The sequence below is a fragment of the Asterias rubens genome, chromosome 19 (assembly GCF_902459465.1).
Source record: "Asterias rubens chromosome 19, eAstRub1.3, whole genome shotgun sequence".
NCBI classification, from domain to species: Eukaryota; Metazoa; Echinodermata; class Asteroidea; order Forcipulatida; family Asteriidae; genus Asterias; species Asterias rubens.
Genome location: NC_047080.1, coordinates 863,682 through 880,432, shown reverse-complemented (window position 1 = coordinate 880,432; position 16,751 = coordinate 863,682). Strand labels below are relative to the sequence as shown.

The 16,751-nt window shown below is 38.1% G+C and overlaps 2 protein-coding genes across 2 annotated transcripts; both read right to left on the bottom strand.

The window, feature by feature from the left end:
* LOC117303474 (A disintegrin and metalloproteinase with thrombospondin motifs 6-like) lies at positions 1 to 8,240 on the bottom strand. Its single transcript, XM_033787693.1, has 12 exons — positions 8,057 to 8,240; positions 7,503 to 7,560; positions 7,248 to 7,390; positions 6,833 to 6,916; positions 6,571 to 6,683; positions 6,161 to 6,307; positions 5,568 to 5,702; positions 5,136 to 5,310; positions 4,850 to 4,951; positions 3,971 to 4,468; positions 893 to 996; positions 1 to 37 (listed from the first exon to the last, which is right to left on the bottom strand). Exons 1-10 carry the CDS (start codon positions 8,117 to 8,119, stop codon positions 4,280 to 4,282), a joined length of 1,209 nt encoding a protein of 402 aa, XP_033643584.1. The 5' UTR covers positions 8,120 to 8,240; the 3' UTR covers positions 1 to 37; positions 893 to 996; positions 3,971 to 4,279.
* Positions 8,241 to 9,519: 1,279 nt separating this feature from the next.
* Positions 9,520 to 16,706, bottom strand: LOC117303473 (leucine-rich repeat and IQ domain-containing protein 3-like). The gene is made up of 6 exons (XM_033787692.1): positions 16,597 to 16,706; positions 14,768 to 15,478; positions 14,198 to 14,330; positions 13,617 to 13,774; positions 12,892 to 13,219; positions 9,520 to 12,210 (listed from the first exon to the last, which is right to left on the bottom strand). Exons 2-6 carry the CDS (start codon positions 15,343 to 15,345, stop codon positions 10,861 to 10,863), a joined length of 2,547 nt encoding a protein of 848 aa, XP_033643583.1. The 5' UTR covers positions 15,346 to 15,478; positions 16,597 to 16,706; the 3' UTR covers positions 9,520 to 10,860.
* Positions 16,707 to 16,751: the final 45 nt, after the last annotated feature.

The following is a 16,751-nucleotide window of genomic DNA, read 5'->3' as shown; positions in this document are numbered from 1 at the left end:
GTCCATCGTGACCGCACTTGGCACATGCTCTGTCAATCTGAAAACAGACATACAAAAACGAAATTAGCTATGCAAGTTTCCAAACATTTCCCAAAAAAATTTGCCAGGGGTTTCCTTACGGGTGGCGAACCCTTTGTCACTGATTTTTGCTTTTCTGTTTCAGGTAAAATATAAAACCTCTGAAATAAAACGAAACTATTAGTATATCAAAATATTTAGGGGGTTATTTTTTCAACATTAACCAAATGTCGCCTTTCAATTTGAAGTGGCGCAGTTTTCAACTAAACACTGTTAAAAAATAGGCCAGGGGTTTCCCTACGGGTGGCGAACCCTTTATCACTGAATTATGCCGTTTTCATAGGGAAGAAATATAAAACCTCTGAAATAAAACAAACAAGTACACACAAAGAATTTATTTTTCCAAAATTTACCAAATGATATACAACCTTTTCATCAAATAAAGTTATGCATTTTCCTTCCAAACAATTCTAAAATTGGCCAAAGGTTCCCCTACAGGTGGTGAACCTTTCACACTCATTTTTTTCTTTTTTTTTCTCTTCCTGATACAAAATAAAACGGTAAAACTAATTATTTTGGGGGTTATAACTTTCAAAAGAAACCATATGAAATAAACCACCTAAATATTTTTGACAATTGTACGTTTTTTTTTCTTTTCATAAACCAATTTTAAAAATGGCCAGAGGTTTCCCTGTGGGTGGTGAACCCTTTTCACATGTTTTTACATCTCTTTTGTAACCTCTGAAAGAACAAAATAAAACTAAATGTTTTGGTGGTAGTAACAATTAAACAATCAATACAGTACGAACATTTCTGTATGTAAACAACAACAGTTTTTACATTTCCTAAGATAAAACGCCATTGTTTTACTCACCAGTGGTCCTAGGTCTTTCTGGCTGACGACCTCATGACGACCTTCAACATTCTTGCGAGAGTTGAGACGCAGGTATGAGTGATAGACCACACCATGTAATGCAGCTATAAATAATGAGAGGAAAGAAAAATGATGAGTTTTCATTCATTCAAAATTCTGCTGTCTGTGCTGATGATAGTGATATTTTTTAACATTATATATGCGGTCACCGCGGATACAAAGAAAAGAGTATTTTAAAGCTTTGAATTTGGCTTAATTTTGTCACTGATAATTGTTTTACATTTTGACGAAAATTTGTGAAAGGAATGCAATTTAAACTCAAAAAATCTCATTGAGATAAATTAGTAGTTGCAATAACGTAACCCTCCTGCCGACGTCATCGCAACTAGTAAATTAGATACTACATGTATATTATTTCATATGGAATGAAAAAGTGGTGGCGCCATTGGAAACTTTTCCGTGAGATCTTGAGAGCCCGACACCAGCAGCTATCAAGGCACGGACCATGCCTCATCATAAGATTTGAAAATCAGAAACTTTCATTCCCAAAAAACACAAGTCAGACTAGCCCACCTTGTTGAGCTGTTAATGGTTCCGCTTTTAACATCGGTCTCAGGTGCGCGGTGGTAGTTTCCAGATACAGCGCATTGCTACGTCACCTTATACCAATTCAGTTTTTACTGTACACTCACACATAATAAGCCTAGCGATCATGACGTCACCTTGTGGATATTCATGACTTGCAAGATTTGCCTGGTGCCCTGACTTCTCACGCCCAACAAGAGGAGAATCATTAAAACATGGCAGCGCCCAAGAACATGTCACGTTAAATGTAATTTTTGTACACGATTTTTTGGACCAATTTTCAAATCATCACATCTGGACAAAGTCATCATTTAGTAAGCCCTGTTATGTGTCATAATAATTCCACAAATGTAAGGAATAAAATGAGGTATGTTGGAGTAGTATAGGACTTTTTTAAATGGGAGAAATTTGCAATCAAACTACCTCGCATTTTGCGACCTTTGAAAACTTAGCGTTTAAGACATGTATCGAAGGTGGGCTGTAATGGTGACAGTGATGAGACCGATGTTAAAAGCGGAGCCATTAACAGCTCAACAAGGTGGGCTAAAGTCAGACAGTCAAAATGGGGTTAACTTTCCGCCACCACTATTTTACTCATTTTTCCTGGAAAGAAAAAATACCCGATCCGTGCTTTGTATACAAAACATATGGACACGCGTCTTGGAACACACTGTCGGATTGGGTATTTTTTCTTTCCAGGGCGAACATGTGCAGAAAATAAGCGCAGTCCAGTCCGGAACATTCGGCATTTGTAATTGTAGTTTGTAGTGTAGTGGTAAAACCATGGAGGAAGAAAATAGTAAAACGGAGTATTTGTAATTGTAGTAGTAGTAGGCAAATACGATAGGTCGGTACGCAAATGTTTCGTAAATAACAAAATCAAAATTTAAATTGTTGAAAACTTTATAAATATATAGTTTTTATAGTCTACTCTTTTCTAAAATAAAAATATCAATCATATATTAAAATGCATAAATAAAATATGTACATAAAAATACTAATTTCTTTTTAAATTACAAATTATCAGTCACAGTTCATTTACATCAGAGTCAAAGTCGGATAACTTTCCGTATGGCGCCACCACTTTTTCACAAATTTTTACAAAAAGGGATATATCAATTCAGGTTAATAAGTTCCTATATTATTTTATATCGAAAGAAAAAGTGGTGGCGCCATACAGAAACTTTTCCTCAAAGTCATTGAGCTGAATTTGCATCAATGTAATTAACATACAAAGTCTGGTGTGATCATCAGCACCTCCTTGGCCACCTCCCGACCCCGCCTACCCTTTTTTTTTTATAAATAACGCACAAGTCAAGGGGGCTATCACAAACAACTTTACAAGCCCCGGTTTCCACATGAAATATTATTTCAAACTTACTTTTTGCATTGATTTTGTAAGGACATGTCTTGCATTTCATAACTACCGTTCCATTTTCAGGAAACGGTAAAATGGAGCCACATTGCGGGCAAAATTCTCGCGAAGAAGCAAATGACCCCTCTCCGTCCATGTTTTTGAGAAATTCTGATCCAGCATGCCTTTTTTGTACATGCAACGCACGTGATTTATCAAGCTGGACTTCATCCATACGTTCAGCGTTAAATTTGGTTTAGGGTATCTGACTAGGTATTTAAATAGGAATCGCGCCCTCTGTCGGCGGATTGTAGAATCTCCCGCGCAAAGTTAATGAGTTTTATTAATTAATTGATGCACCTGCTGGATGATTTTGATTAATTCTGGTTAAAAAATACTAAACGCAACAGGATAAACAATGATATTAAACAAACATTATCCCCCATACGAACCACACCACATCACTATCTAAGCGAGAAATCCCTTCCCACTACTAAATAAAAATCGCTTTAAATTTGTTTTAAATAATCCCTAGAACATTACAAAAGTTGTCACTCACAAAGATGCAAAAACAAAGAAATAATATTATTATATGATTTTTTTTCAACCATGATAATGCTGGGAAATTAGTTTTTACCCCTGCTATTTTTATGTTTACAATTGTCTTGTGTGTCCTCGATCAAATGCATATTTTTTTTAAAGGGATAAACCATACAGGGCGAAAAACGTTATATTTTAGTTGCTGCTGGGGGATTAGCGAATTGTTTTTAGTTTCAATTTTCTAATTCTAGATTCGCTTGCAATTCTCGGATATTTTAACTGGCGTTTGGTGAGCAGACAATTGAAGGAGACCGTTGCAAATACGCCTACATCAAGCAATACCGTTTTGTCACAAACTTCCACCCTGCGCCTCTTGAATTTCACCGACTGTATGTAGCAAATTTTCCCAAATTTTTAAAGTTAAATAATAAATATGTTCGATGTAAAAAGTACGTCGATGGCATCATGAATGGAGGACCTCCGTGATGGCATGTAATGTTTGTTAAAAGCTTATACAAACTATTGCAAGTCGTTAACCCAAAGCAACCAACGTATACCTTTCTCCAGACATAAAACTTTCAAGAAAAATCCATGCTCACCATGTGTTTTTTGCAGTTTAATAGTGACTTCCATCTGAAGACACTCAGTGGCGAGCAGACGACTGGAGGTTGGGTTTACAGCAGCTGGACACCGACTGCACGTGCGCAAAACTTGGCTCAATGCAGCGCCCTCAAATGGTCAACAAACTCTTGAGGCGTTTGTGTAATTTATTTATTTTTTCAAAGCTGAATTTTGTGTGTGTTTTTTATTCAAAGTAGAATCATAACTTTTTTTAATCAGGGTTTTTATTATTTCAAATAATAAGATTTTATTATTTTTTTCTGAAGAATGTATTACTTTTGACAGTTTTATAAAGTTTGGCGGTTGTGCAGTTGTGTTGTTGGTGCTTGTGTGTCCATATAAGGAAACGTAGTACATTCGAGCTCTGAGCAGCGCGAGTGCATCGGGGTGTCCGGTTTGCTTGGACCTGTCTTAGACTCTTCTTGTCCGTTAGTTTGTTGTGGCAACCAAGGAACGCAGAACCCTCTAGAACACCACTGTAAAGGCAAAAATACCATTCCTTTAATTACGTAAAGTTCTTTTTTTAAATTCAAATTATTGCTAAAAAGCACGAAGAAAAGGAGCCTTTAGCCTGTATCTTTTCTTAACAAAATAGATTGAAAAAGCGGAAATGAAAATGGCTTATTGAAAAAGCGGAAATGAAAATGGCTTATTGAAAAAGCGGAAATGAAAATGGCTTATTGAAAAAGCGGAAATGAAAATGGCTTATTGAAAAAGCGGAAATGAAAATGGCTTCAGCCTTTCTTTACGGATTCCGTTCGGGTTGAAACGAGTCACAAAAGTCTAAATATTATTGTGGTAAAAAGATATTATCTAAACAATTCTTGGTTGGTGAAATCTGAGAAAGCGATGCCTACCATCAATGGTCCACACCGAGTTCCTTGAAGCGCCGGCCTCCCGTCGGTTAAACATGAAGACCCTCTTTCTCGTACAAAACATTTAAGTTTTCTGCACATCATCTGCAAGATGAAAATAACAACATAAAGAACTTCTGAAGATCAAACATTTTTTAAATATAAAAATACACTATTCCCTAAGAAACTAATATCATTTTCTTTCAATATACTTTCAAGAGACTTTGTTTGCAATATGCCGAGTTTATCAAATTAATGCTTGTTTTGATAAAGAATTACAAATTTTTACCTGTATATTCCAGTCACTGCATGTGGTAGCCAGTGGCCCATAGAGCATCTTGCATTGGTAGTCCGAGTCGTAGATACGGCCGGGCGTCGCGTTGATGTCCAGGGCCAGGGGCATATGACCTGGGAAACCTTGGAATGATGAGCTCTGATTCTTCAAGCAACTGGCACGATTTGAGCTTTAAAATAAAAAATAAAAATTGCAATCAATTCTAGACCGCTCGTTTTCCTTTAGAGAAGTTTCAAAAACGATTTGACTTTTTAAACAAAAATTTGACTTTCAAAAGGTAGGTTGTCTGAAAGTATTCTTTTCACTTTAGCAACCATAATATCGAGTGTTTTAACGCAAAGTACAGGATTGGTACACAAATTATTCAATTGCCTTTCCTCTTCTGGAATTGCAACAAGTTTGGTCCATCTTGGCGATAATACAAACCTAAGAAACTGCCTCACTGCTTGGCGACTGCATTGCGACCAGACGAAGGTCCGATGTCCCTCAGTGGCGTAACCACTCATGATAAAAACCCGATCAGGACATTCATTACGGTCACCATCATGCCGAATACCCAGGCTGGAATAATGGTATCACCCGAATTGAAATAAGTTTCATTATTTTGTGATCACAATTCAAGATTTTATATTAATATTGGGAAAACTGTGGGGTAGACACCGGTTTTTTTTACATTGTGGACAGTAAAGCAGGTAATTGTTTTGATGAATTATACTGGAAATGTTGTCAATCTTTGAAAACAAAATACAAGATTTATTAGCAAGCTCTCATGGACATAATAAATTATTCAAAGGTGATTCATTTGCATTGTTGACAATATTTTATTTGAACCTTTCCCAACATTAGTATTCATAAAAACTGACAATTATTACAAAACAAAAACTTTCACAAAATACTCGTTTGCCACTGCTTGGAAATCGGCATTAAGCTGTTTGTGTCTCTAAAAATCTCCTTCTATTCTAGATTTGTGTCAAAATTTGAAGTACAATGTATTTTGAACTATTTTTTTGTTTACTTACATGTGCCCAAGTTCATGTGCTATGGTGTGTGATAGGACCATTGGACTCTTATCTTCACACAATGCGCAGTGATACCTTGAATCACAAGCACCTTTATTATAAGCGATTCCCGTTGCATCGTAGTTTCCACCTATGTGAATATCACGTCTGATGATAAATAAAAACCATTAAAAGTTAACCGCACCCAAAAAATAATTTGAAGAAATTAATGACGTCACATCTCGACCATTTTCTGATTCATTAAAAATTCAAGAGCAGACAAACGAGATCCGAAAAGTTTAAAAGAAACCAACCTAATCAAAAAAGGGTAAGGTTCTCCAACATCATTCCTTTATTGATAAAAGGTGTAGCCTAGATCGAGTCGATAGTGAACAACGAAATGATGAAATGTTTTTTTTTTTCATACACACCTTGTGATCAGAATCGAAACGTCAAGATGGTTTACAACGTCTGTCGATTGTTGTTGCCACTCGCAGAACTTCCTCAATAACACATTGGCGTTATCTGTAGCCTCCAAATTGTCCTACATAATTATGGGAAAACTCTACCTTAAAACCCAATTAATTTCATTATGATTTTGAGTTGTATAATGACAAAATACAAAAAAGTGTGTCTTGATGAAAACAATTCTTCAATAGTAAATAAATTACACCTAAAAAAGTATTGACGAACCTCGTTTTCTTTCATGACGTTGAATCTGCCGACTAACAGTTTGACTTTCACACTCATTGATTGACTGTGCCATAAACTTGCAGCCTATAACATGAGAATAAAACAGGTGTACCAATTAAAAAAAATGTTTATTTTGCAACAAAGGACGCAAATAACTAACACTCTTCAACAGGCATAACATTATTGCGGAACGCACCACTGCAAAGTGCACATCTGTCATTTCCACCATTTTGGGAGACGCCCGATGGGGGTCAATTCCGGTTTGTTCTTTTTACTCCCAAATGGCGAATTTTGAATCCCAAAATGACGGCATGGCCCAGGCGCGTGAAGTTCGCTGTTTTGATTAAGTTATGAAATAAATGTATTTTTTTGCCAGACAAATTTTGATAATTGTTTATGTAAATATGGGTCTTACCACATTCATCATTTCCATGACATAATGTTGCGTGTCATCTCCGTGGTATCCATAGCAACTCGCACCAACAACTACATTCAGTGTCAAAAATATTGGCTGTATGGGAGCAGTCGATAAATCATGCGAGCTGGATACGATAGGATCTGAAAGAAGGAGGTATATACCACGTTACCATAGTAATTTGGGGTTGAAAAAGTTAAAGTAACTTGGACCTGCGACTTCCGGATTAAAGAATTCAAATAATTCAAAACTTACCTTTAGGTCTAGTGTATTTCCCGAGCCGAGTTTGACGACCGACTCGAAAAGAAAACACCTGCAAAGACCAATAAACAACTATTTTTAGTCTCACAAAAAGTGAGTTCATAAAGTTAATCAATGCTTTGCTTTATAACAAATTTCACAGATGGGAAATAAGTTATTTGTATACTATCAAGAGATGAAGATATTGGAGCCGGTGTCAGGTGCTATTGTGTCCACCATGCAATACTGTCCGGATCTATGCAAAAACCGTCCGGGCGGATACAATTGCATTTTGCAGCAGCGTCCGGGCGGACACAAGATGCATATGCAAAACCGTCCGGTGGACATATGCAATAATGTCCTCCAGATAGTATTGCATAGGGGACATAATTGCATGCGACACCGGAAAGCAGTGTCTAACTCCAATAGCCCAGACTTTCAAACATTACACATTTAGTTCAAATAAATAAAAGCTTCAATTCGATCTAGGGTTGAAATCGGCCAATGGTATAGGCGTTACAATGGCAAATCACACAAACTATGGACAGAATTAATCCTCCATTACTGACCTGATGATAAACCACCAATTCTAAAGATACCATCAGCACCACAAGGGCCTGTCTGAAATTCATTGATGAGACAGTGGTAGACTCCCTGCTCTTATACTACTCTCAGAAAGTGCCGTTTAGCCTCAAAGAATATTCCTGTAAATAACGAGACCACTCTCTCCTTATGGGAATGTTAACAACACGATCCAACGTCATCCTCGACTAAATAAAACATTGACCCCGTGCACTCTCCAAATCATATTATTCCCAAAACTGAACAAAACCAACAAACGGTTCAATGATTCTTTGACAAAAGCCACCCGCTCCGAGTTTGGGGTACAAAACAGTAATGGAACTGCTCAAGGACATATCTCGATGAATGTGTACATGTACATCTTGTTTGTTGTTTATACATGTATACCGAATGGGTACAAGACAACTGATCCCCTATGCCATAATCTCCCCCCACCCTTTCCCCTCTCCCACTTTTCCCACCATCTTCCCTTTAATAACCAAAGTAGTCCAACTGGTTGACCCAACAGTTTATTCAGTCACTCTGGAACGTCAACGAAAGAATGTTCTATGTTATTAAAATGGCTCACCAGAATGACAACACTATTTGTCCATACCTGAAAACCTGTATTCCGCAAAGATACTAAAGTCCCCCCCCCCCCACCACCAAAAAACCCCAAAACAACAAGTATTTTCGAACTAGCGCGATGGAATTACCAAGCTTCTAGTTATTTACGTGACTGAACAAAAATATTGTGTTTCGCACGGTGTCACATGCAATTATGTCCCCTATGCAATACTATCGGAGGACATTATTGCATATGCAATAATGTCCGCCGGACGGTTTTGCATATGCAATCGTGTCCGCCCGAACGCTGCTGCATAATGCAATTGTGCCCGGACACATTTCATTTGCATATGCAGTTGTGTCCGCCCCCGTGCAAAACCGTCCTTGCAGTAAATTAAACGCCCTTGGTAAACGGAATACGTTCGCCATTTTCTTACAAGCTAAGTGCATGTTATGAATGACATGAGAAATACTCGGCCGTTGGGTATTCGCTGCAATCATAAAAATACGTGAATATTCATGCTGCATGAAAAAATACATAGGTTCATCAGTGCAAGCACGCTCGCTTAAGCGCGAACATGTAGTCATGTACATGTCCGCCGGACGGTTTTTGCATAGCTCCGGACACGATTGCATATGCGAAAGTGTCCGGAGCGGACAGTATTGCATGGCGGACACAATTGCATCTGACACCGTCCCAAGGAACAGTGTACTGGAACTAACAAGTTTTCAGCGTCTTCCGAGACGTGCAGTCGACTGAATAAACTATTATGGTCTCACACTGATCCTTATTTTCTTCCCAAGGAAGACATGCAGTATTTTCGGAAGGAAAGCTGCAGTTTCATCCAAAATGAAAACCTTAATAAATGACTCAATCTTCTCAATACATGTGTATACTTTGTAATATAAAAATGTGTTTAATATGATAATACAATGCTGGTATACAATGTCTTGCCAAAATGAAAAAACCGAAACCGCTTGTTAAAAAAATGTTAACAAATATATTGAGCATCTAAAGATTGATATTGAAGCAATAACATACAATTTATTTAAAACAAAAACATTTCAAGTTAAACTTCTCAGCAAAGCGTCAACATAGGATATTGTTTTACACATACAGACTGTCAACTGTAAATATTCAAGAGTACTGGGGAGCTGTTGATACTACAAACATTGTCTAGTTTTAGAGGTAATGTTTCACAAACATTTTTTAATCTGAGAAAGGCTTCAGGCATGAACTTTCTGGCAAGGAAGACTTTCTCCAGCATTTGGAAGCACAAAACTCTTTGCAACAGGGGTGTTTTTCTCTCAATATGTTCTTACAACTTCGATGACTGGTTGAGCCAGGTTAGGTTTGTAAAGTTAGGAATATGTTCGAGGCACCAAGTGAGGATACTCGTCTATGATAGCTACAAAAAGTATACCCTTCCCTTTAAGAATTTTTTGTTGTAACGGTTTTCTTGTGTTGTACGAATTAACCCAAAACTAAAAACATACCTGTTGAAAGAACAAAGCATCTTTAAAGTCAAGAGGCAAGAATAATTTAAGTGCTTACAAAATGTTAAAATGTTTTAACGTACATTTCAAGTATACTGAATAGAAAACAAGTAAATATATGTATGCGATGCAGGCCCGATTGATGCTTTGTTTTTGAAAGAGCAGGGGCATCAACGCGTTTACTTCTTGGTTAAGGCCTCCTCTATAAGGAAAAGTTTAACTTTTAGGTTGAACATTTCAAGGGGCGAGTTAAAACTGTATAACTTCCATTCGGTTCTAATAATTGATACAAATAACTGTGTGAATTTAAACTTCTTCGATTCACAAAAAGATTTCAGTAACTTAAATTTTCAAGGGCAAAGAAATATGTAATGTGTTAAAGATGAAGTTAATGCTGAAAATCCACCTGAGAAAAATACTTTTTACTTGCTTCTGCTACTTTGCCTTCCATATACATTTTATATGGACAAATACTTGTAAATTGTAACAATAACCCTGTTTTTTGCAGACATATAGTTGGCCATGAAAATACCTAGGTGGAACCTTTGGAAGATACATGATCTTTGACAGTATTTTGTATTTCAGTTGTTATTCTGGAAAATACCAAGAAAATGGTTACATGCAAAAAAGTTATAGATTTCATAAAATTAATTCTGTACAAAAAAATGCTATCATAGATATAAATGTACATGAAATATTTTTGGATGGATTTGTTATGGCAACAGAGTTTTTTATGACTCTTTTCAAATCAAGTGCTACCGACCACAGTGGGGTGGTTGCCAACTCTACCCTCATACATAGCAATGAGTGTATGGAAGCGGTCTGGTTTGCCCTCCTGGTTAACAGGGGGAAGGACTGGGTCAGTAGCTGTCTTAGGGAGAGGGTAAAAAGCCTGAACCGATTTGGCTTTCTGTTTTTGTTGAGCGATGCGATTTCTAGCCTCCATCAGTCGCTCATTGGCCTCCTGAAGCATCCGGGTGTCTAAGGCAGATTTCTCAACAGCATTTTGTGCCTGGCGCATCATCTGACGATGCTCAAGGTACTGTTTGACAAGGTCTAACTGGTGTTTGTTGCAGTCTCTTTCACCATCTACCTGGTTCTGACGACTTTGTAGAGTGAAATCATCCTTTGCTTGGCGGTCATGTCTGATCAGGGCATTTGAGATTGAGGTATGTTGACCAGTAAAGTCAACCATGAAGGATTTGTCTCTCAGAGAGCTCTTAGAGAGCTCACGAGATTTCAAGCGGGTTTCTTTTCTTCGTTCTCTCTGAGCTTTCTCATGGTTGACTCGCCTCTCAATTGCCTCAATGTTATCGTTTGCATCATTGTCTTTCTTTTTGATGGCCTGGAGACGCTTCTCCTCTAAGAAGTTCCTTGCCTGCTGTTTGGAAGCCTCTCTGAGCTCACGTAAGTTTGTCACTTTGTCAACTGTTGAGACAAGTTTTTCTGCTTTCGCCCGATCTCTGTATGCCTGCTGGACGGCGCGTAGACAAGACATTCCCATTGTGCCCTGCACTCTAGCAAACAGTCTCTGATCAGCATTGATAGATTTTGACTTGACTGGTTTCTGTTTTGTCTCGCGTAAAGTCCGATCAATAACATCTTTGTGGGAGTGTCTTATATCTTGTCCAACCTCACGCTTTGAAATCAAGAGCTCCTGAAGCAAATCCACATCATGCAAAACAGACTTCAGCCCAGAGAGGCGGAACTTTATCACTGTCTCCTCATCATCTGTATCAACTTCCTCCTCACGTTCCCGCTCTAACTGGCTACTTGGTAATGGCCCAAGCATCTGCTTCACTGTCTTAAACTCCTTCTTCTTCCGATCCTTCTGCTGTTTTTCATGTCTGTGTTTCTTCATACTCTTGATGGGCTCGACACCTTGCTCTCTGGGTTTACTCAAGCCCAAGAAGGAGCTCACGCCCTCATCAAGGTTTGTCTCAAAGACGATGGCCTGACTGGCTTCTTCTGATTGAAACATTGAATCTGTCTGGAGCTTGGTGAGGTCAATGTGGAGGTTGGTGCGCTTCCTCATGGTGGAGAACGGCTCACTGACTCCTGGAGATACTGAGATTGCAGGCATACTCAGATTGGTTTCCTGTTAAAACAAATGGAATGTAATTATTAGCAGACTATAAAACATTTTCTTGTGAATATTATTTGGCGTTATTTTTACACCAATGTGTGTAGTACTGTATACTTGGAACTTTCCCAAGCTCTGTACCCGAGTAAAATGCCTGTGATTTTTTTCACAGAGCTTGGGAAATCCTAATTTCACACATCGGTGTAAGGGTCAAACCAAATATAAGAATTATCCCCTAGGCAAATTTAACTTTTCTTTTGTGTTTTCTCATGGATTGATTTGGTGACTAGTTCACTTTAAAAGAAAAGATTTCTCCTTTCGAATCTGTTAAAGGCAATGGACACTATTGGTAATTACTTAAAATAATTATTAGCATAAAACCTTACTTGGTAACGACTAATGGAGAGCTGTTGATAGTATAAAACATTGGGAGAAACGGCTTTCAAGAAAGAATAAATTTTCAACAAATTTGAGGTCTCGAAATCAAGCATCTGGAACAAACAACTTTGTGTGACAAGGGTGTTTTTTCTTTTCATTATTATCTCGCAACTTCGACGACCAATTCAGCTCAAATTTTCACAGGTTTGTTATTTTATGCATGATTATGTTGAGATACACCAAGTGAGAAGACTGGTCTTTGACAATTACCACAATTTAAAACAAAAGAAAAGTATGACAAGAACATGTTCAACCTACCTTGTCATCAGAGTACCCAGTCATTCGTGTCTCCTCCAGATGTAACTGTTTCTTATCAGGCACAACTGAAGACACAATACTAGGAGTCTTTGAACCAGGTCGCCTGTTTGCTAGATACATGTCGTAGTCAATTCGGGTGATAGTAGAGCCATCAGTGATAGAAGGGGCATTAGGTGGTTCTGGTGACACCCTTTTAGATACTACCGGAACTTCTTGGATGATAGTGGCAGGCTCAATTTGGGGTTTTGTGGGCGTGGCAGGTGTAGGGCGGGGCTTCCATTCTAGCCCCTTGAAGCTTCGCCAATATCGCTGTATGCAGACAGAAGCCCTGCAAATTGGGAATATTGGAGAAAAAGTCAAATTTACCATTTACTACAGAACAAATGTAGATAGAAAAAAAGTTCTACAAGAGCAGGCTCATACTCACTGTAATGATGTTTATAAAAAAAAAAATTGTTTTTGTTCAAGAAAATTTAAGTCATTCCATCATTATGAAACATCTCGAAGAGGAAAATAAAAACTTGTTTCCGTGTCAATTTATTAAATGTCGGTGATGGGCCATTTTAATTAAATTCTTTCCAAACCCCACCCTCTTCTTTCTCAACCTCGCCCCCCTCCAACTTCCAATCTTACATTAATTATACGAAAGACTTCTTGAAGGTGTTTAAAGAAGTGTAGAATTTGAAAAGCTGCATTTTATTAAAAGGAAGGAAGTTTCTACATACCATATTTTGGTGTCAAAGAGCAACTTGTGATGTCTCCTTGCAAGGAAGCCTCTTATGCTCTTCTGGATGATAAGAACTGGTGAGTGATGAGATTGGATGCTGGAAACCTCCTTCAAGACGTGTAACACTAAAGCCATCTCATCCTCAAATGTGCTGTCCTGTAATGAAGATAAACCCAAAGATTATTAGAAGGGGAGGTCAAGAAAGAAGAAGGTGGGGGTTGGAAAGAAGAAAAAAAATCATCACAAAACCAAAACGAAAACAAATCTAAGTATTTTTCCCAGGCCAGATGTTTTTATAATATTTCAGCCATCGAAAAAGTTTCTATGGTGTGTTCAATGAAGTGTACAAAGATTATTTATATGGCTACCAGTTCCCTCTGAACCACTATTCTATTCAAAAGAGAGATTAACAACATGCTGTCATCACAAATTTCTTAAAGTATACATTTACCATCAAGAAACAAAGAAAGGGAAAATCAAAGAGCATAAATCAAGGCCAGGCAAAATAAATCAACTCTGATGCAGAGCATTTCCTTCTAGTATCTAAACTTTCATAAATTTGTAGATTGGCATACATACCTTTTTGGAATGAGGCACAGGGTTGTAGTGGAAGGCTGGATTCATCGTAGAAAAGTGACTCCCGAAAGATGCATCCTCAATGATCTCCTCATCTGAGATAACGTGATAATCAAGAGCCTTCAAGGACCAGATGCTGTTGGGCAAAATAAAAATGTTATTTTTCACTCTATTCTCTCACTAAAGTCGTTTTATACAAGATTATAACACACACACACACAAAACAGAAACACGTAGCAAACAAAAGAGTGGCATGAAGAAGCCAAACAAGGAAAAGCAGGAGACAAAAATGAAGATGGAGAGATGAACTAGGGACATAATTATGATAGGGACATAACTTAGATAGACATCTGAGGAAGAGTGAGATTGAGAATTGGTGCCGACGTTTTCTCCTGCAGTGGAGTGAAATAGGACAGAAAGAAAGAAGAAAGAGTGAGATAAAAAGGTCTGGTTTAACCAGAAAAAGTTATGGGTACCAAAATTGTTACATTTTTTTTATGAGGAAGTTTAGTCCTACAGTTGTATGAATCTGTGTGATTTCACAGATGAAATAAAATCACAATTTATGCCTACCTGTTGACAACATGATGTCTATAAGTTTTCTTCAAACTGATTGGCGTATCATACAGCGTTAAAACATGAAGGTTCTCCGCCTCCCCCATATGCTGCAAACAATCCAACTTCCCAATACTGTTATTATGCAAATGAACAACCCTCAGATTCGGCAGACATCTCCAGAACTCCGGCCCTGGCAGGGTCGAGATCTGATTGCTATGAAGATCAAGTTTCACCAGCTCCGGGCAGTTGGCAAGAGCAACAAAGCTAGTGATGTAATTCCCAGGGAGGATACAAATCTTGAGCCTGGTGAGCAACTGAATCTGTCCTATGTTGATGAGATGAACACTGGAGAGTTTAACAAGATGAATGTCCGACACTGACTGTGTCTTCTTCAATGATTTATCTTTCTTGGTCTTGCCACTCCCCCTCTTCAACAAGTAATCTTTATCAGGAGACGTCAGGTATCCTTTTTCTTCTGCGTGTCTTAGGAATTCACTCTTTCGTTCTTTCTCCATGATGGACCGCAACCTCTGGGGTTTTTCTCTCTCCCTGAGCCATAGGGCGAGCTGGGGCTGATGGTGGATAGTAAACATCTTCACTCAGTGAATTTATCTATTTCCAGGAGAAAAGACTCTTGTTCTTGTGTGAGAAGAGTTGCACTGTTCCTCTTTCACAATGCTGACAACTTTGTTTATGGCATGTTTCCCTTGGCTGCATTACCTTTATCTGGAAAAGTAGACAGATTTGTAGGATTATGGGATTTGTTTTCATTCTACCTAAAATATAATGACCTGATGACAAAATATGGGACCAAACACACAACAACTTGACCGAGTACATTGGTTTTAACATGTTAAACTTTCTCAGGGATGAGTGAAGGATGTGTTTTATAAGATTTAACAACCATTTGATTTGGTTTTGAATTATTCGTGTACAATTTTTTTTTTAAGAAAGATAACTTTAAAGCCATTGGACCCTTTCGGTTCAGAAAAAAAAAAAAAAAGTTCACAGATTTACAAATAACTTACAGGGTTTACAGAAGGCAATGGTGAAAGACTTCTCTTGAAATATTATTCCATGAAATGCTTTACTTTTTGAGAAAACAGCAAAACAATATAAATTCTCGTTAACGAGAATTACAAATTTATTTTAAACACATGTCATGACACGGCGAAACGCGCGGAAACAAGGGTGGGTTTTTCCGTTGTTTTCTCCCGACTCCGATGACCGATTGAGCCTAAATTTTCACAGGTTTGTTATTTGATATAGAAGTTGTGGTACACAAAGTGTGGGCCTTGGACAATACTGTTTACCGAAAGGGTCCAATGGCTTTAAGGGAAAAACGTAACTCACTTAGTTTGGCTTAATACCTAGAACTAATTAAATTAAGTTCAAAACAAAAGTCATTGAGAAAAAGAACAGCTCATTATAACAACTGCACTGACAGTGACTGACTGAACATATACTACGTACTAATAATACTATTCTAATAATATAAATTTAATTTATACAGGTTCCAGGTACAGCGGCCAATTCAACAGAGGCAGGGTAGGCCTAATTGGTATACGCAGCTGAGGCAGAATGATGGCAAACCATGGGCACAATGCCACGAATCCGCCCACTCAGCGCAGCGGTCTCAATTTGCACGCAGAGAGCGGGGACGAACGGTTGCCTCCCCTCCCGCCCCGCTATATGCGTGCCGCACGGTCGGGTCGGGTCGGCCGACCGGGCACGAACACGCGGCCTAAAAGAGCTTACAAAACACCCCTTAATATATCTCATATACATCAAACTATTGCTCCTATAACTTCATATAACACTAAATTTACAAGAGACATACTTACACAAAGAACTCTTAATTTCCTGTCCAGTAGATCCAATTATAGCACGATTTTGTACGATGGGTTTGTGCAATTTAGAGAGCCGCCATATTCGTTGACCGTGTACTGTGTGTAGCCACGACGACAACCTTTCTGAATAGTTGTTTACCAAATGAAAC